General features: G+C 40.4%; 1 protein-coding gene across 3 annotated transcripts in view; it reads right to left on the bottom strand.

The window, feature by feature from the left end:
- The window catches only part of VWA3B (von Willebrand factor A domain containing 3B), an 829,217-nt gene that overhangs the window by 372,466 nt on the left and 435,028 nt on the right, over positions 1–21,723 (bottom strand). For all 3 annotated transcript variants that reach the window (XM_069204269.1, XM_069204271.1, XM_069204270.1), the window contains 2 exons: positions 8,905–9,023; positions 1,305–1,355 (listed from right to left, as the gene is read on the bottom strand). In XM_069204269.1, the coding sequence (XP_069060370.1) occupies positions 1,305–1,355; positions 8,905–9,023 (170 nt within the window). The remainder of the gene's footprint in view (positions 1–1,304; positions 1,356–8,904; positions 9,024–21,723) is intronic.

The raw sequence follows: 21,723 nt of genomic DNA, 5'->3' as shown, positions 1-21,723 counted from the left end.
TAATGAAAGGATTATGAGACAACCTCCAAAAAGCAACAGATCAGGTAGATCAATAAGGTGTCTTATGATTAAGTATAAATAGGAAATAATCTGAGGTATCTCGCTGAGTTTCCCAGACCTCAGCTCGATCGTGAATCACATAAATGTGCTGTAATAAATGCAATACATGCAGTAGGTGCAAAACATATCTAGGTATTGACGCTAGGAAAACTAAACAAGACAACTTGTCTCATAGCCTATATTTCTAACTGTTACAGTTTTAAAAAGAATAAGAAGTTTTAAATGGGAAACATCAACCTGATATACCTGTCTTTCTAATGTTAGATGTGTTCTCCAAAGATGCTGATGATGTCTTTGCAAACCACTGCATTTGCTTGCTTCACTTTTGTGTTACTGATACTTATGTTAAAAAATTAAACTGAAAATGTAACGTGATATTTTTACAGTTTTGGATAATGACAAAGCCAGTAAGCAGCTCCGTAATGCTCAGCAGAATACACTTAGTTCATTTTTACACTAACAATTAGAAACCGTGGATGAAATTTCCCAATCTAAACAACGTTGACAGCTTTTGAGAAACCCTGCTTGGCAGAGTAGTAGTTTGCTATTAAAACCTGATTTGTGCCAGTGGATTTGTTTCACAAATTAATTAGTATTAGGGTTTCAACATACAATAAAAGTCAGAGAGCTATAACAAATAACACTAACATTTGAAAAACAACAGGCACCTTTACACATGTAAGAGAATTGTGGACTTGCTTGTTTAAAATTAGAATTAATAGGTATTTAAAAGTTTAGAAAAATGCATTTGCTTTTTCTAAGATTAAAACAAATATACATAAATTTAAAATGATAGCCTTCATATTAGGTTAGAACGCGGCATTTATAGCATTTAACAAGCAAATCAGCTACTTTTGAAAAATTATGTATCTTAGGTAGGAGTTTTTAAACTGCTAAATAACCTGTATAACTTACGTCTTCGAGGCAGTTTTTTTCGCATAACGTACGTAGTAGCCTGTTCGGGTGGATTTTGTGTAATTCCCCTTACCAAAATCCAGAAATGCAAGGTAACTGGCATGGTATTTCTCATGCTGTATTCACATACTGCACTTATTAGCTTTCACGTTTTATTCAAAAGCGCACAAAATACCACTAATGCACATTTTTTAACTGTTGTAAAGAAATATCAAGAACATTTCATTGAACAGGAAGAACAAAATATTATTTAAACAATCTGTGCCATTTTAATTAATGTGTGTTTTTTTTTAAACTAAAACTTTCAAGTTAGAAATCTGGCTACTTACTTGTCGCGCTCATCTTGGGTTAGAGCCCTCCAAGTAATAAGATTTAGACGCCTATTGAAAGAAAGACATTGCATGAAGTTAAATGGATATATGGTTCTGCGCATTTTGCTGTATGTTGTAAGAAGATGGGACTTACTGAATAGCAGTACTACGTTCAAATTAATACTTAAGTGACGTTCATTGTGAAAACAATCTAATATCATTGATCCATATGCTGATCACATAGCTAGAAAAGATCCAGTGCACAGAGAGCTCTTCAGTATTAAGGCGGTGTGAAACATTCAGGTTGCCTGGGAGATTTGACAGCAATCACCTGAAAGTCCAACAGGGAGGCACTGAAGATCTTCGGTCAAGTGTAGATACGCTAAATGCAACAATACGGCTGATTGTAGACACCCTGACCAGCCCTAACCGCCAAGTAATAACCGCTGCTTTCAAGTCAACTGCTTTACCAATCTGCACATTCAAAGCCTTCAGGGTTACCACCGTACAATGTTGATAAACTGAAGCTAAGGCGAAGCAAGCCATATTCTCTATTGCAGGGTTCTTCTAACTGCGTGGCGGGGTCCTTAACTAATCCCAGGGAGAGCCTTGGCTCTGGCCAAAGAAAGTATTATGCTGATAAAAGTGCTATGTTTTGAGGTGGGAAAAACATGAGTTGCAGTAAGCCCCTCCGTAATAGGCCAGCACTAATATCCTTTGTCATTTATCTGACTGAGAGCATGTGTCTAAAGGGAAGGGACTCCACATATTTTTCAAAGCCTTCATTTCCCCCAGCAATCTCTGATAATTCAGAATAGTATGTCTGACAATCATATATTTGATTGCCTTTTTAAAAGAGGTAAGAGAACTTAACTGCAGTGTTTAAATAAGTCTAAACATATTTAAACATTGCCAATGTAATATATTAACTGTGAAAAATTCTGGGGGGGCTCCAATGATTTTTTTATGCACCTTGGGGGGTGATAGCATTAAAAACGTTGAAGACCACTGCTTTATTGGTTCCATTCTGCACATTCATTGGGGAAAACAGTTAAATCATGATTACGAGTAAGGTGGGGCAGAATAACCATATGGAATTCCACTCGTCTGATCACAACTCTACTGGGTTCCCGCACTGTTTTAGCCGGTGAGCAACCCCGGATTCGATTTTACCAGACCAGCCGGTAACTCCAGCCAGTAAAACTGTATAAAGCTTTGGCTGCAACGGCAGCCAAGCCTCGTCCCCAGTCCCTGGCACACTTTTTCTTTGTTAAGGGTTGAGCACGCAGTGCTCCCCTCGCCAAAACCACTCTTCCTGTACCCTTCCCTCTGTGCCCCGCCCCTCTTCCATCCCTGCTGCACAGGGAAGCCACTGCTACCTTTTACCCGTCGCTCAGAGTAGCAGTTCCAGTGCTTAAGCATAGAGACAAACAATTAGCTCTTAATGGCACAGTGTGATTTTAATTGAATCACGATAACATCATTAAATCGTCATCATCATCATCATGTGTGTTTTAACCTATTTCTCGATGAAATGAAAATAAAGTAGCATGTCTTGAAATACTCTTTGAAGGCAAAGTGGAACAAGCAAATGGGGGCAGTTTACCTACCTATCAAGGACTTTTGTGTTGGGCAAGGTCAGGTTGCTGTACTACACATGTATACATAATTATGCTCTGTTGTTGTCCCCATGGAAACTCTTTACATTTCTAAGTCTTGACAGAGACCCCCTTTGCTCTATTCCTCACTACGCAAACAATGTGTGTTCACCTAATCTATGTCCAAGAAAATAAATTATAGGGAGTAAGAGCAAATATGGCATTGTTGTGCTCATAGGGATGCATTATTTTATCTAGCTTCAGCTACTAGAGGACTTCCAGAGTGTGGCCGCAGGCCTGCTGGGAGAGAAATACATTTGAAGAAAAGTCTTGCTATATAATTATGATGCACTGCTCAGTCTCTTAAAAATAAGATAAGATAAGATAAAAGCAGCTGACATTGCTTAATGCAGAAACCTACCTTACCTCCACATCCAGATTCTGGCACCCTACATTTCCTATTTCTTTACCTCACTCTTGCATATTCTCACTGGCAGCCCTCATGGGGCAACACCAACAGCATGTGCTGCGTTTGTTCAAAGCAGGGCCTGTTTGAGGCACTCCTTCTAATTCATGTCAACGTCTAGGCCATGGCTGATATCAAGAAGGAGGGTTGCTAGCACATTATTAGGTCTTACTTGACAGTGCAGCTGTTGCCAGACGTAATGTGATCAACCTAAGAAAAGAGTTTTCAGGAGTGCTATAGAGAGGGGTTTAAACTTTGCCCACATGTTGTTAACCAGGAGTACTTACTTCGATTGGGCAGTAATTGTGTGCTTCCAAAACATAAAAAGAGGTTCCTTTCCTTCAGCTGTGAATATTTTGCTTATTTATCCCACTGCTTGAGCTGGCAACAGTATGGCTGCTTGATCTTGAACATTTAGGGGTATACACATGATATAATGATGTTGAAGGATCTTGTGTAACTAGTTAACTTAAAGTTTGAGTTTTTGTGGCAGCAGTACAGGTTGGAGGTGGGCAGTCATGAGGAATGCATTGCAGGCCCAGCACCCTCCCCTTCCGTCATTATCGTTAGGCTACAGAGTGCAGTTTTGTGTTTGAGAGCAATAAACAATGCTGAGGAGTACACTAATCTACATAGAGTTTTAGGACTGGCTTGACAGTGCAACTGTGACATGACCTTATGATAAAAAACAAGTGTGCAGGGTACTCCAAGAGAATGATTTAAGCTCCTCCCACAGATTGGTTCCTTTGAGTACAGTTTGTATTGCACTTTTTGCTTTGCAAGAAAGCTTATAGTTGATACAGCAAGCCAAATATCATGGCTATAGGTTTGATCTGTTCATTATGAAATGTTATGATAAAGACACTAAGCCTGACACATTTATTGTGAAAAGCATATGCTAAAGTAAATAGGCCTTTAAGTATGTATTCCTATTAATCTATATTAAAACATACAGATTGGTATTTTGTTACATGCAATCTCACAGATTACCATAGAAGGCAACAGTTTTGGTATTGATAAGCTTGTGTGACAAACTATGGATATAGCAGGCTTGCTCTTTGAGGATCCTTGTCTAGTCCTCTTTGGAGAGAGAGAATTGTGCTTAGCAACTATAATTTTGTATAACTTTCTAATTTTATGACTATGGCCCTCATTTTAACCTCAGCGTTCTTTTTTCAAGACTGCTGAGGCTCCTCCGGGCCGCAGACTGCCAGTGGTGGCGGTCTTCCGCCAACCATATCATGACTGCTGGCAGCCCTCCGCCCTTTTTCAGATTGAGAGCTGCCAGCAGCCATACTGGCGGTCGGCGGTGAAGTGGAGGCTGCTCCACCGTCACCGCCACATCATCAGAACACTGCCCACCGAATAACGTCCCAGTATTCGGCGTGGCGGTGTTCTGGTGACGGGGTGCTGGTGGCGGAGCAGCCCCCATGGATCCTGTTCCCTCCCGGAGGATCACCGGAACAGGTAAGATGATCGTCCGTTGGGGGAGTTGGTGGGGGGTGTTGTGCTGTGTGTGTGTGCATGGGGTGTGAGTGTGTAGAGGGGGTGTGTGAGTGCGTGTATGCATGTGGGGGTGTGATGTGTGTATGGGAAATGTTACATGTATGTGTGCATGTGTGCATGTACATGTGTGTGTATGTGGGTGAGTGGTGTGAGCGTGCGTGTAGGGGGTTTGTGGGGGTTTCTGTGGGTGTGGGGGGCCCTTCCACCTTTGGGGGGCAGTAGGGGGGTCGTGGGTGTTGGGGGAGGACTCAGGAGAGGGGAGGGAGGAGGGGAGACCCCAATCAGTGCCAGGGAAAGAATTCCCTGGCACTGATAGTGCCCACCGCTATGGATTTCGTGGCGGTACAAAACCCCACGAAATCCATGGCGGTATGCGGGGTCCTGATACCGCCGGCGGTCTAGTCGCGGCCGCCGGGCTGGAGACCGAAGTCGGTCGGTGTGTAAAAGTGGCAGTTTTGCATGGCGGTAACCGCCATGCTCAAAATCCCATTTTTTTTCCGTCAGCCTGTTGGCGGTATTACCGACATTTCTGCACCGACCGCCAGGGTTGTAATGAGGGCCTCTATGTTTGTTGGTTGCCTTGTGAGAAATCTTATGCTAAAAATTGTAGGCCTGAGTTGGGTGTGGTGATAAACTATAGGCTTGATTGGTGCACTGGAAACGTTATGTCAGGGCCCATAGATCTGGTCTGCTTATTATGACAAAGGCAGTTGCCTTCCCTTAATAATTGTGAGAAGCATTTGTTGAAACAAGTAAACCTTTAGCAGTTGGCTGTTGCCCCATTGCGTTACAGGTTATAGACGTGTATTTTGTTACATGTAATCTAATAGAATGCTGTAGTAGGCAAGGTTTTTGGCATTAGCCACCCTGGAGGGCTAGGGGGCTTCACTATCATGGTTCTCGTTAGGCCCTGTTGTGACTTGCTGTGTATTGTTTTGCAAGCTGTATTTTTCTACGTATTTGTAATTTTATAATTGCATGCATGGTGGTTGCTAGTTTGTGGGCACTTCGATAGTATGGTTGTGGGTAAAGTGTAAAGCCAATGGTAAAGGGTAAATGCTTTATCAGTGCATTGGGAAACGTTATGCCCGATTTTATAACTGATTTGTTTGTTATGAACCTTTAGGACGCAGAGAGTAGGCTTGACCTACCTACTGTGAAAAGCATGTTTTAAAGTCAATGGTCTTTTAAGGATGGATTGTTATTACCATGTTGTAAGGCCTGTAGGCAGATAATTTGTTAAATGGAATTTTATAATTACCATCGTAGGCAAGGGTTTTGGTGTTGGTGATGCACTACAACAAGACATGAGGATAGAAGATATGCACTACACTAATAATTGTTAGGCTCTCTTAGAAGAGATAATATTATGCTTTGTTCACTGCAATTTTGTATGCATTTGTACTTTTATGATTGTATACAATATTGTTGCCTATTGGAAAGCTTGCACTCAGTACAGTAGGCTTACATTGGTTGTGGTGTCAAGTCAACGATAAAGACTATAGGACTGATTGCTTATTATGATAAGTTATGATAAATACAAAAGGCCTTGCATACAGATTGGGGAAAGCATACACTAAATTCAATAGGCATTTAAGGGTGGATTGTTATTACTCTGAATTAAAGCCTATTGGTCGTTTTTTTGTTACATGAATGTCACAGATTGGTTCTCCTGAGTACAGGATTTGATTAGGCCGGATTTGTGGGCTTTCTCTAAAAAGGCTGCTTGTACTGCACTTTTTGGTTTGTGGCGAAGCTCATACTAAATACAGCAGGGCTGAGTTTGTTATGTCTGCAAGCCAGAGATCATGGCTATAGGCCTCTTTTGTTTATTATGAAACTTCCTGACAAAAGCACTTGGTCTGACATATTTACCGTAAAAACCATATGTTAACATCGAGGGGCATTTAAGTGTGGATTGTTATTATTCTATAATAAAGCCTGCACATAGGTATTTTGTTAAACAGAATCTCACAGAATAGCTTAGTTGGCAAAGGTTTTGGTGGTGGTTACCCCCCCCCCCATGACAAACCACGCATATAGAAGATTTACTCTGTAAGGGTCCTTGTTAAGGCCTGTTTGGTGAAATAGTACTTTGCTTTGTCAACTGCAGTGTTATATTTTGTATACATTTTCAACTTTTGATTGATGGCTGCCTTGGAGGAAAGCTTACATTCAGTACAGTAAGCCTGAGTTGATTGTGGTGACAAACCAATGATAACGGTGGTAGGCTTGATTTATGTGCAGGTAAATGTTATGCTAGATGCCATAGGTTTGGCTTGTTTATTCTGTTATTACAAAAACAGCAGTCCTGGAATATTTATTATGAAAAGCATACTGTAAAGCCAGAAGGGCTCTAACAAGGGATTGTTATCACATTATGTTACAGGCAGTAGAACGTTAATATGGTACAAGTAATCTTACAGATTACCATAGTAGGCAAGTGTTTTGGTGTTGGTTACCCACTCTGACAAATCCGGGGAGCAAAACTTGACTGTGAAGATTCTTGATAAGGCCTGTTGAGAGAGGGTGTATACTTTTCCCCAGTTGTAATTTTGTAGGTATTTGTCAATTTATAAATGTATGTTTGACAGTTGCCAACTTATGTGCACTTCAGTAGGCCTGTTTTGTATACAGTGTCATGCCACTGAAAAAAGCTAAACATCTTATCAGTTCACTGTTGAATTTTATAGTAGGCTCCTTAGGTGTGATCTGTTTATGAATAAAAGTTATGACAAAGCAAATAGGTCTTATATACGTATTGTGAAAGGCAAAACACTTTGAACGGTGCATTGTTGGTACACTGTTCAAAAGCCCATAGGTAGGTATTTTTTATATGGAATCTCACAGATCACTGTAGCAGGCAAGGGTTTTGGTGTTGGTGATTCACCCTCACAAACCTCTGGGGTAAAGGGTTTCCACTATGGTAATCCTTATTACGCTCTATTAGTGGGAATTTTATACTGCTTTGACAACTGCATTTTGTACCTGATTGTTGGCTTGTAGGAAGGTTTATGACAAACTCAGTAGGTCTGAATTGGTCATGGTGACAAGTCAATGATCAATGTTATAAGTCTGATTGTTTATAATGCAATGAAATGAAACGAAGAGCATTAATAAAGCACATTAAACCCAAGGGAAGCTAAGACACTGAAAAGTTACAATAAAGGCAGTACGCATGGTACATTGATTGTGAAAAGCATATGTTAAAGTCATAGGCACTTAAGGAGATATTGTTATTATTATGTATTAAAGACTACAGAAAGGTATTTTGTTACATGACATGTCACAGATTACCATTGTAGGGAAGGATTTTGGTGTTGGTACTGCTTCTGGCAAATCCTAAAGGTAAAAGATTTGCACTGTATTGGTTCTTGTTAGAATCTTTTCTTAGCCTCTGCCAGGATCTTGTAATACAAATCATTAAATAATACATGCATTCAGATATAAAAATATATATCCACACAGATACATAGAGGGTCTTTGGGTCAGTTCTATTCTGCCATTGGTCTGTCTGAGTGCTACTTAAACTCTTCTTCCACCCATGACATTGTACTGCCTGGGGTATTGGTTTAGTCCACATCAGACATAGACTCTATTATATTTTGAATGATCTTATCACATGTGAACATCCACCTGAAAATCAATGCATGTCAGTGTCAGTGCTGGATTTTTGATTTTCTCCTTTTATAATTCCCCTTTCATTTCTTTGGTTATCCTCTTTTTATTTTAATGTTTATGAAGAGGATACTACAGCTCTCCAAGAAGAGCTAATAGGCTGCATACTTGGTGCTCATTTCGTGTGAAGTGTGCTACATCCCACTTTTCCGCTTCCTCTGAAACAAGAGACTATTATAAAATTCTGTTGGCACAGATTAACCCCTTAAATGCAGAAATAAACATGTCATACCTCTCCTTCGGTGCCTTTTACCAACTAAGGTAAAGTAGGAGGTTCCTTCTTATATTTCATATAATCATTTCAATCAGTACAAGAATGTAAGATTCATCCAGTGTACACAATGTTTGAGGGAAAGAAGTGATCACTCACCTTTCACAGGCCTTGATGACACGCTCCACCTTCTGCTTGTACACATTGAGGTTAACCGCCAGAGGGTTTATTAATGTCACAAGTTTAGTGTTTTCACTAACATGGGCAATGGGCAGAACCTAGAAAGCAGATGAAATAAAAAGGTTTGAATGCATTCTTCATTTACATGCTATTAGTCTGTGGTTATCACTTGCAGGCAGCCTCTAATTTTTACATTAGGGAATTTGTTTCTGAAAAATAAATATAAAAAGTTTAAAAGTTTGGTGAACAGCCATCAAAAATGGCATTGGCCTTCAACCAAACTTTTTGTACCTTGAAGAGAACCACCATGATGGTGGTTCTTTTCAAGCTACAGAGATGACTACTGGGCTGGCGGTCATCTCTAAACTTAATGGACAGGTTACCAATGGGATGGTGGTGGTGATAATGTCCTCTGCTATCCTACCTGGCCCTACTTTACCCATCAAAGTCTAAATTTCCCCTTAAACTCAAAGCAGAACTGGACATTTACCAGGCTTGTTTAAAGGTGAAGAGGAATCACTGCTTTCCGGGGAGGTAGTATCTTTCCTATTGGTTAGTGAAAGAAGATGGCTTGTTTTGCTTCTCTCAAAGTCTGTGTGTAGTTACCTGCAGGAGTCTTTATCAATAATAGGTGAATAGAAGACTGAGTGAATTAACTCCAGCTTGTATGTAGGCCCAGTAATTTGATGAGTTACCACATGTGCTGCAGGCAGCACAGCTGTGAAAGACAAAGTGGTGCTTGCTGTGTTATGATTCCCAGCCAGGACAAACCTATAAACAATGCAACAGGTGCATTGTCACCAGTGTTCAGAGTTGTGAGCACTGGTGCCACCCCAATTAGTGACTGTTTTTTACTATCAAATCAGGGAATGTGGTCTCATATTCTTTCTGGCCAATGTAACCGTTCTTATGTCAGTGTTCCCTGATAGAATTCCAGAAGCACATGTGCTAACTTTTGAAGTGTTCTGAGTTAGAGCATACACTGTATAGAGTACAGCACAGCTTTGTTCTGTGCCTCTACTGTGTGTTTTTGCTGGAACTCGTTGACAAAACATTATCTAGGCTTTTTCTTTCACTTTCCCACATACCCAACAACTTCTTTGGCAGCTCATGACAAACCATGTCTGCTCAGCTAGTGATTATAGGCCAGTTTAAAATATATTTTGGACAATAAGAACTCTGGGACGGGGCAAAATCACTTCACATGCAGAGAGTTGGATTTTGAAACTGAACAGGTGATACCTTAATGGGCTTTTCACTAGCACTGGAGTTTTTTTTTAAATAGAAATATATTAATATGTTTGCCTGAAAACTAGAGGACTGATTTATAGTTTGGCAGTATTTACTTTGTCAGGGTGACAGAGAACATTCGGTCTGTTACATTGAAGGGCAGAGGCCTTCCATATAGAGACCACCATTAGCCCAGCGGTGATCTCTGCCTTTAGAGGAACCACTGTCACACACATTCCTTTGAGGGTGCCAAAAGATTGGTTGATGGATAGCATCAGTTTTAACAGCTGTCCACTAAACCTTTTTGTTTTTCAGAAACAAAGTTCCAAAGTGGGAGATTGTTTTGGGGAAACAAATAAGTAAAGAACTCTACAACCAGGGAGGATTTTTTGGGGACTTCAGGGGCATTATTATAGTTTTTCTTGTTTGTCCCGTAAGGTTTATCATGGCCGGGAATGGCCAGAAAAGGACATCAGACTGAAAGCCCTAACTAGACAAGTGTGATGCAGTTACTCTGACTACTACTCAGCATGCCATCAGGCCGAAGGAGTAAGCTTTCTGTTGACGGAACTAATGGGGGCACCGTTGAAGGGAAGCTTATGGTTCCTTTGACTGTAAATATGGTGGGTGGAACGAGGGTTTCACACATAATTGTGAGGGAATACCTGTCTGCCACACTCTAAATCAGTAAGAGGTATGGATGCCTTTTAATGCTAAGTAGGGATATGTTGTTCTCAAAAGACCCTCATTTGGACAGTCTAACCCTCTTTTTAAGTGAAATCTGTGGATCCCTCACCAGGGGCCAGATGTAGCAAACGTTTGCGACTCGCAAACGGGCCGATTCGCAATTTGCGACAGTGCAAAATCGGAAATGGGATGCAAAAAGCCCATTTCCGACTCGCAAAAAGCAATGGGACCCGTTTGCGAGTCGCATCCGTTGCGACCCCATTTTGAGACCCGCAAATTGCAAGTCGCAATTTGCGAGTCGCAAACCTTATGCAATTGCAACTCGCAAATTGCGACTAGTCGCAAAAAGCCCAGTTTGCATGTCCCATTTACCACTAACTCAGAGCAGGTGGTAACCATTACCAAAGTATAAAAGGAGACCCAGAAGGCATCTGGGTCACTCAAGATAGCGGACATATACCTGATAGCAGTGAGGAGGAGAGTCTACGCAGCCCAGCAGAGGAGGAGGAGGGGCCACAGACAGGAGAAGATATATAGAACAAGGCAGACCCTTTTCCAGCAAACTGAAGAGGAGATCTATGATAAATACCGCCTTAGCAGCGCTTCCATTCTAGAATTAATAGATTTACTAAAACCACAGCTAGAACACAAGACTCTGCGTGGCTGCGCCATCCCAACGCATGTGCAAGTACTATGCGCACTGCACCTCTTGGCCTCAAGGAGCTATCAGGGGGTCATTGCCGTGGCAGGTGGGGTATCCCAAAGTGCAGTGTCAAGGTTCCTCAGGGCATTCCTAGATGCCTTAGTAGCGCACAGGTCTCAGTTCATATACTTACCAAGGAATGAGGCAGAAATTAACAGCACAAAGCTGGACTTTTACCGCATTGCCCACTTCCCCCATGTCATTGGATGTGTAGATGGGACACACATTCAAATATGCCCCCCCGCTAATCTGGAACATATTTTCCGCAACAGAAAGTGTACCCACTCACTCAACATACAGGTTGTTTGTGATGCCCATTACGTCATCACGGACATCGTAGCTAAGTTTCCAGGCAGTACCCATGACTCATACATTTTTAGACATAGTGGGATACATCAACGCCTGGAACGTGGGGAGTTTGGAGACGGATACCTCCTAGGTAGAGCTGCATACACCTTGCAGACATACACACAGGTCACTGTGCACGACTATCTGGACTTACTAACAGTGTACTTTTGTGCCCAACAGGTGACAGTGCATATGCTCTAAGGCCATGGATCATGACTCCATTTTTAACACCCAGCAATGATTCAGAGAGGCAATACAACAGTGCGCATAAGAGGACCAGGAACATCATAGAGCGCACCTTCGGACTCCTGAAGGCAAGATTCCGATGCCTCCACCGCAGCGGAGGCGCCCTCCAATACACCCCCATTACCGCTTTCAAAATTGTGGTCGCATGCGCCATCCTCCACAACATAGCCACCCGACGTGGGCTACCTCTCACCCCTGCAGACCCTTATCCTGATGATGAAGAGCAAGAACAACCACATCGCCATCATGGGGATAGGAGTCTAGCTAATCAAGGCAGACTGAGACGGGACCACATTGCAACACAATATTCTGGACGGTACGTGTCAACTCCCACCATACTCACCTATTAACCATTTGTTAAGTGGAACCAAAATAACTGTTTTATTAATGTCATGAAGAAACTATATACAAGTTGAAATTGTCCATGGGCAGGAAAATGCCAACCAGTCATGTGGCACATTAACGCCATGTGCCACATGAATCTGTCCTGGCTGTTATCTATGATCTCCTGCCCCTCCTGCCAGCCTGGCTGGTCCCTGCTGCGTCCATGGTGCTGTGCCTACCACTCCTCAGCACCCTACTGTGAGTGGCAGAGACACTGCTCACTGTTGAGCCCTCCTCCCAGGTGTATTTGTTAACTTCCTGGCTGTGATGTCATCATCATGTGCCAGGAAGTGTTTCCAGGGTGTTCTGGTATGCTTTCTGGAGTGTTCTGCTGCATCTGCAAGCAATTTTGAAGGTATTCGCAATTTGCGACACCCACTCGCTAATTGCGAGTTCGTTTTTGCACACTCGCAAACAGCGACCTCGCAAACTGCGGACTTGCACACAGCGTTGCGAGTCCAGCTGCGAATCGCAAAATCGGATCGCTTTTTTTTCTGGCATTCCAATTTGCCAGTCGCATTTTGCGAGTCGCATCAACTCGCAAAATGCGAGTCGCAATTTTTATTTTTGCTACATCTGGCCCCTGATCCCTAAAGCTGACGTATCCTTAACACATCAGATCTAAGTGAAATGCCTCATTCATGATTTTTGCAATCAGGAAATCTCTGACTTTGAATGACAGATCAAAGAATCAGATAGCATAGCTGATGCTAAGGTGACCTTAGAGAAAGTTGAAAAAACTGTAGCAGAATTTAATAGACTCAAGCAAGAGAAGAAGGCAAAGGCAATAAAGATATCCGAAACTATAAAATCGAAAGAACATGACAGTATCTATTTGAACATTTCTATGCCAAAAGGTATCAACACTCCACTGACAATAACCATGCACTTCATTTTTACCCTCTTATGTTGAGCATTCAAAAAAAACTTTTTTTAGTTTAATAATAACTTATACTTACAAATTCAGAGAACATGAATGGGAGCAATTTTCATTGAAAGGGTCCCAAGTTCACTACACATCACAGATAGAGAGAGATACCTTTTCTATACCTTATAGTCAAAAGTGAAAATATTCATCTGTGTACTACTTTTGTTTGGAAACCTTCAGAAAGGGACAGCTTCTAGCCTACACTAGTTACCATCTGAGATCACTGCAAGACTCCCCTCCTGGTTGTCATTCCCTCAGAATTTTATGAAACTGCAAGATAAATTGGATTTCTTTACAGAAGTTGAAGTTCTGTCTACAAAACTCTTACTGAAGAGGGTACCATTGCAGACTAATGACGGTCAATGAAGAGAGTGTGGTAATGGCCATGAGAGACACTTTTGAATCTTAACCCTAAAAAACACAGAGTAGGAATTTCTGTATTAAGATTTTTTGTTCTCCATTTTCCAATTTTGTGTATAATGGATACAAATTTGTGAATTCTAACACCAGGGGAGCTAATTCAGATATGTTTGCATTCAAGAAAGGTGAAAATCTTCATAATCATTTGGTCCACGCTGCTCTCCCATATGTGACACAGTCACGCATTAACAATGACCTACAGGGCATAGCCCCCATTTTAACACACTTCAAATGTGGCCAATGCAGTGTTTGCCAGTACTTCACAGCAAGATTCTCATACGGCAACACCAATATTGCGCTCAAATATTTTTCAAACTGCAATACCAACAATGTGATTTATGTAATCCTTTGGGCAACTTACTTTACATTGTGCAAACCACCCAGAGATTTCAGGAATGCATCTCCCAGCACAGGAGTAGGCTCAGGTGCCAGGTCCTTCTGCACCACTTGTTAAGCAATTTATTGACCAAACTGACTGTGAACTTGATCTCAAATGGCAAGTTGTTCCAGTTATTTCAAGACCAAACACAAAATGACACATCATTACACACCCACTGAAAGATGAAGAGCTTAAATAGATCCTGAAATGTGATATTGTTAACTCCAGTCTCATACTCTGTACTAAGTGCCATGGCTGCTCTTTTGTTTAGCTGTATTTCATTACAAAGACAACCATTTATATAATTTAGAGTTTCAATTCTGTAGTCCTTGTTCTTACATTCTCATGTGTTCATGTATGGCGTACGGTTTCCATTATATACATTGTTCTCCCACATTCTGCAATCTTTATGTTATGCTACTAATTTTCCGTGGGTCTTTATCCTTTCTCTCGATTTCCCATCATTGGCTGATCTGTGGTTCAAGGAAATATACTTTTTTTTCCCTTCAATCTATTATTTACCCTCAACCTTGGAAACTCCTCTTGCCCACTCTCACTTGTGATAATGGTTGGTTTGGTGCTCGAAGTACTATTTCATTTCTGATTTCTATTTTCACTTATGAGAGCATATCCCAGTTGGGACTTTTCATCCTCTCTCTCTCGAGAAAACAATCCTCTCCCTTAGCAGCACTTGCCATCATTTTTATCATTTGACCCCTGACGGCTGAGAAAGTTGTTCTAATCTGGAGCGCGGTCCCACTGCTCCTTTTGAGGCCCACCGTCCATGTGCATAGTCCTAGTCATATGAGCAAACAAATTCTCTGAGATTGCACAAGCGGTTACATGGTATCCACCTGAAGCTTGCTAGTATTGTGATCAGGTCCATTACCATACAATTTCTCACCTGATATGGTCAAGGTTTTGATCAATTGCCCCCCCCCCCCCCTTGGATAATTCCTTGAAGGTGATTGTATTGAAGGCCATGTTTTACTGGTTATGGGGAATGGGTTTCCACTGATCTCATCTTGCATTTCCTGGAATTGTTTACCATTACCTCCCAGTATTAGTTGGCCCTTGCCTTTGATATGACTCTCCATATCTACAACCATACATCTTAACTATCATTCTGGTTCTTATGGATTGATGGGGGTATGATATTTGTAAATGTAGAAAGTTTGTAACTACCAGCCTGATTAAGAGTTTGTGGATGGCTTACTCTGTCACAAACGTGACAGAGATCTGATCTGCTATACTACAAATGCCCTTGGTGTTATACCATTCCCACAAATGTAGAAGGACAGTGTTTTAGACCAACTCAAACTTCACAATGTAGAGTCTCAGTCCACACATATCATCAGTAAGACTTGTTGTATCTCAGCGAGCTTGCATGCCCAAGGTAAGTACAAGAAAGGTAAGAAAAGCATTTTCATAGCATTTATTGAAATGATCGTACCCTTGTATAAAAAGCATGTACTGCGATGATTAGGAAGATGAGACATACCACTGTGATCACCATTGTTGGAATGGTAAACAATACGAACAATCCAACCATAATAACAGTTGCTAATGTTTGCGTACTCATATATGTATCTAATACTATACGAAAAAGAACATAGAGAGAGCACCATCTGTCAGATCAGTTGGGATAGTCTAACCCCCATACCTTGGACTTAGGTGTCAGGAAACCAGTAGAAGTTACCCTCCTTGTCAGGATGGAGGTCGGAATCAGCAGGGCTGCATCTCAGTCACACCTCATAGAGGTTCCATGATATTCCCAGAATTGCTGAACCATATCACAGTAGCATTTTATATAATAAAGTTGCATTCTTATCACACTGTGAGAGAGATGCAGAGCAGTTCATTCACTTTGTTTGGCTAAATGAAGTGTCACCTAATGAGCACACCAAGAAAGCAAAACAAAGAACACCATGTTCACAAACGTATTACCCTGGTACTAGCTGTACAGACTACCGGGCATCAGTGCCTATCAGAAATGCACATACAGCATAGTCACTCACAGGTAATGAAGCAGTTGAGACAACCCATTTTCTGAGCTCTAAATCAGGCCCTACATCTTCTCCTGATTCTGTTTGCTGTGAACAAATAAGGAAGGAGTCCAAACACTGATGTAATATTCCATTTTACCACATAACTATTATGGCTTCATTAATTTGTCTGTTATCGATATTGGAGTTGTTTGACTCACTTGCATTTAATCTGTTCCCAACTCACATGCACCTTTCTGACAGCACCTCCTGCTTTGTTTTTTATCCTCAAACTATTGAAACTATAATAGTGATTAGGGTGTAGTGGTCATCTCCTCCGGCACGCCACCTGACTGCGGCTCAAGAAATTATGAGATCACTGCTGGGCATAAGGGGATTTCTATGCCTTAGGATGAGCTGCCACCATGGAGGCTCTTCTGAAGGTACGGAAAGTCTGGTACACAGCTGCCATTTTGGCTACTGTGCACATAATTTTTTGTTTTTCACAAAAAAAGAATGCCCCGGCCACACGCTGAGAGTTTTCTTCTGGAGTACAGAGGTTATTTTTCTCTGTTTGTGACCTCCAGGTGTTACCTCGCAGTGACATACAGTAAAAAAAAAAAGGATAAAAGACTGTCCACTCTAAATAGTGCACGTGGTCTGCTGCCCTTCCTCTGAAGGGTCTCTCCCCATAGGGCCTTTTAATTGAGTTTTCTGACAGTGGGAGGTACTGCTTCGGAAAACTGATGGTCCACCTTACTCAAAATAGAGCAGGAAGATTGAATGTTTGGTGGACAGGTAGTCTGTCAAGTTTGCAAAGGATGAACTGTTTGTCAAACTCTGAATCAGGCCCATCATTTTTAGTCAATCACTTCGAGCTCTAAAAGACTCTACCTGTCCTATTTATTAAATGTGCACCTTTTCAACCCAATCTGAGCAATTCTGTCTACATATTTATAAAGATTTCCTTAAAGATTGCCAGACTCTATTAAGAGTATGTGGTAAACTTGATCACACATGACTCAAAGAGAAAGAGAAACTTGGTAGCTGAATGCTTCCCCTAATCAGCGATAAAAGAAAATGCAGTGGTATTTACTGTAAAAGAAAGTGCCATGATTAGAGATACTGCTCTTTACCAGTGTTTCTATATGATACACCTGTCTTTTAGCTTCTAAACCTAAATTCTACGTTTTGGCTCAGAAAGTGAGACGACTGGTGCCCATCAGCTGAAGCATGTTCATCAAATTAAATGTAAACATTCAAAAGGAAAATGGCCGGTGAGCTATAACAGCCCAGCAGTGGCTAAAGTACCAAATTTGGACCCAAAAGACAGTTTTTCAAATTCTGGCTTCCCCACTTGACAACCAACCACTGTGTGATCCTAGCCAATCACACCATCATCCCTGTGCCTGGAAAACACTTCCTCTCAAAATCTGGAATGATTAACTCCAAGATGAAGGCCGACTGCTTTTTAATTAAAAACAAAACTATTCTGCTCAATTGAGAAGTGCCAAGAGCCCATTTACTTTGCAGTGTTCCACTACACACACCTGACTCATGTCACAACTCATCTAAGGGAAAGATCATTCAAATGGGAAATTGTATTGTATTGTATTTGTATTTATATTTCTATAGCTCTTACTTCCCCTGACGAGGCACTGAAGTAGCACGCTACTCAGGAACCCAAAGTGAATTTGTGGTGGATTAGTATAGGAAAATATGTTTTTTATTTGAGCGGTAGACATGTTAGTCTGTTAGTTGGACTGAATAGGATAAAGCGGAGATAGAGGAGGCAAGAGTCTAGAAAGTGTTTTGTGGACCATAGTAGTAAAATGAGGTTTGGGATGAGTCAAAGGAGGGATAGGGAAAGTTTAGAAAGGGTTACCAGGGAGATCATAGTGGTAAAATGAGGTTTGGGATGAGTCAAAGGAAGGATAGTAGATGGGGAGTGTAGAAAGAGTTATTTGGGAGATCATAGTAGGAAATGAGGTTTGGGATGAGTCAAAGAAGGGACAGAGGAGGAAAGAGTCTAGAAAGGGTTATTAGCGAGATCATAGTAGTACAATGAGGTTTGGGATAGGTCAGACGGTGGAGGTAGAGGACTTATATAAAGAGGTATGGGATGAGACTTAGTAGTGAATTTGGAGAGAGTTGAGGATTTTTTCCCTCACAGTAGGAGCAAAGTAATACATATATTGATACATAACTACATGGAACAGTATACATGTATAAGGAAAATAATAAAGAGGTATAACACTCGAATATATAAAGTTCCATGTGTACATGTACGGATAAATAAAGACTCAGACTTTCAAGTGTTGCTGTCATAAAGCTAATTTACTTATGTATGTTTATTTTTTTTTAATTGTATGTTCTTAAAAAATATATATATATTTATTTATTTTTATTTTATATCTTTCCCTAATATTTCAAAAATGAAGTACTTAGAGATACAATTGTTATAATCATATTTACACACTGTGATAGATAACATAAAAAAATGATCGATCCATAAGCATATAATCTAATAACATATAAATTATCACACATTGTGATGGATAGAAAATAAAACAGAGAACCATAAGCATGCAATCAAATTACTTATATGTAACTTACGCAGTGACCTATATACATGTTAAGCATAAAATTATATATATATACTACGTCCAGCATCATTAGCCAATTTGAGAATGCATGTATTTCGGAGCTTAAAAAATGGTGGGAAATGACTTCACTAACTAAATACATCGAAAGTGGTAGAGTACCAAGGGGTCTACGCATTTTAATATTACCCACTTTAGGCGATATGGATCCAGATCTACTGGAGGAATGGAGAATGCAAACAGCAGACTGCTCAACTAAACTCATGGGAACTTTAATTACCCAAGCTAAAAGACGAATGGATGAACAAATTATTAAGATTGAACAACTAACTAAAGATCTAGAAAAGATAGTTAATCAACAAGAAGTTTCTAACCAGCTAGCTAAAATGGAAGAACTGATTAAAAATAAGGAAGAAGAAATTAAATCACGTAAAGCACACAAATTTAACAGAGACAAGTTGGATTATGAGCATGGAAGAATCTATACGTTTGCTCGGAAATACGATACTGCAAGAACAAAAGATGTGTCCAAGAATGGAGCAGATGGTATTATACATCACACATCCGCTGATGACAGCTCAGAGATAGAGTCCTCTGCAGATGAGGTACCACGAAATAAGCTGGATTTTCAGGGGGAAATGCGTCTTATGCAAATGGTTATGCCACCCCCTGGTCAAAACCGCAGACGTGGCAGAGGAAGCGGAAGACGAGGCGGGGTAAGAAGAAGAAACAATCAACAGTAAGAGTAGAATCGAACCCCCAATTTGCCAGCAATCTGAATCATTCGAGTACTGTTGTAAACATCTCTCACAGTATTTTTACAGATAATCAATTACGCATACTTCTAGGACTAAGCTTCTGTCCAAATGTCCAGTGGGACTATGTTAGCACACGAATTGAGCTCTACAAATTTGTTCGCAAATTACGTTTAATCAAACATTTTTCTAACAAGGATAAAAACCAAATGGTAGAGAATGTGAACACGAGGGCTGTAGTCTCCGGATTTAATATTGCGGATAGTTCACAATTTATGGCTATTAGTGATCTAGCCAATGAGAGTAACGAATTTGGATGTTCCATACACGATGATACCAACATCAGTACTTCTACACTTAATGAGATGGGATTTATAACTAATCTTTATGACAATAGTCATCTGAAATTGTCAAGTAGATTTAATCCACCACTACCTAGTGGAAATTTGAATTATATTCCACGAACTAGTGATTAGTGATATTGATAAATTCCGCATTAAAGGTCCATCGAAAACATCGAAAATAACAAGTAGATCCAACTTCACTCAACAAGACTGGAAAGACTTAAATACATTGAGATCCAACACGTCTATTGTTATGAAACCCTCAGATAAGGGTGGCAACATCGTCATTATGGACACAAGTGATTACACCAAAGAAGCTTACCGACAACTGATGAATCTAGATCATTATGACAAGTTGCGGATTAATCCCATAACTCAATATCAAGTGACATATCATGCGATGCTCAATGAGTGGTATACTAAACAACTTATGGATTATGATGAGCTTATGTATTTAAAAATTGATCATCCAAAATCCCATGTATTTACTTTCTGCCTAAAATTCATAAGAACAAACCACATCCCCCAGGTAGACCTATAGTCAGTATGAACCAGTCGCTGCTTGAAAATTCCTCACGATATTTAGACCTGTTCCTATGTACCTTTGTTACTGAATTACCATCATACCTACGTGACACTAATGATTTTCTGGCCAAGATACATAACATTCCATGGCATAAAGACTATTTATTGGTCACCATGGATGTAGCATCTTTGTATACTTCCATTAAACATCAATATGGGTTACAAGCATGTAGATATTTTTTACAAACACGACCTATTGAATTTCTTGAGCACACCAACATGCTCTTATCCATGCTACAATTCTGTTTAACCCACAATTTGTTCTTTTTTGACAATGATTGTTTTTTACAAAAACAAGGGACGGCTATGGGGGCGTCCTTTGCTCCCACGTACGCCAACTTATATATGGGCTGGTGGGAGAAGGAGGTGGCATGGTCTGAGAACAATAACATCTATATGGATAGAGTCGTACTGTGGGTGCGCTATATTGATGATCTGTTTATTATTTGGGATGGTACAGAACAATTATTGTTGGAATATATAAACATACTAAACAATAACCAACTCAACATCTATTTGGAAGCCACTTTCAGTAGAGAAATTAGTGAATTTTTAGACGTCCTACTAAAAGTGAAAAATGATCATCTAGAGACCACCATATATAGCAAACCCACGGCCTGTAACTCTATATTACATGCTAATAGTGGGCATCCCATGGCATTGAAATGGAGTATACCGTATAGCCAGTTGCTGCGGGCTCGCAGAATATGTTCAGACGAGAGTAGATATGATTTGGAAGCCAGGACAATGATGGAAAGATTTTTAAATAGAGTTTATCCTCTTAAAATTTTGATGGATGCACAGAACAGAGTCAAAAATAAGAGTAGAGATGAGTTACTTTTTAACAACACAGTAACCAACAGTGAGCTGAAACAATCATCGCCCAGAATATTTTTGCAGTATAACCAACAACATGATTCATTGAGAACCATACTTCAAAAAAATTGGCACATTTTACAGAATGATCCCACTATTAGGGACAGCATAGGTCCACATCTGTCAATAACTTTTCGTAATGCTCGCTCGCTGGGGGATCATCTAACTAGAAGTTATTTTTCGATGAAAGCCAACACATCCTGGTTGAGCCAAAAAAGTTTGGGATTTTGGAAATGTGGCCATTGCAAGGCTTGCAAGTATGCACAAAATATGCAAAAATATCAAACTTTTGATGGTCGCTATTGTGAGATTAAAGATTGAATCA

This window comes from Pleurodeles waltl, chromosome 8 (assembly GCF_031143425.1).
Source record: "Pleurodeles waltl isolate 20211129_DDA chromosome 8, aPleWal1.hap1.20221129, whole genome shotgun sequence".
NCBI classification, from domain to species: domain Eukaryota; kingdom Metazoa; phylum Chordata; class Amphibia; order Caudata; family Salamandridae; genus Pleurodeles; species Pleurodeles waltl.
The sequence above is the reverse complement of the archived record's forward strand: the minus strand, read 5'-3'. Positions and strand labels throughout refer to the sequence as shown.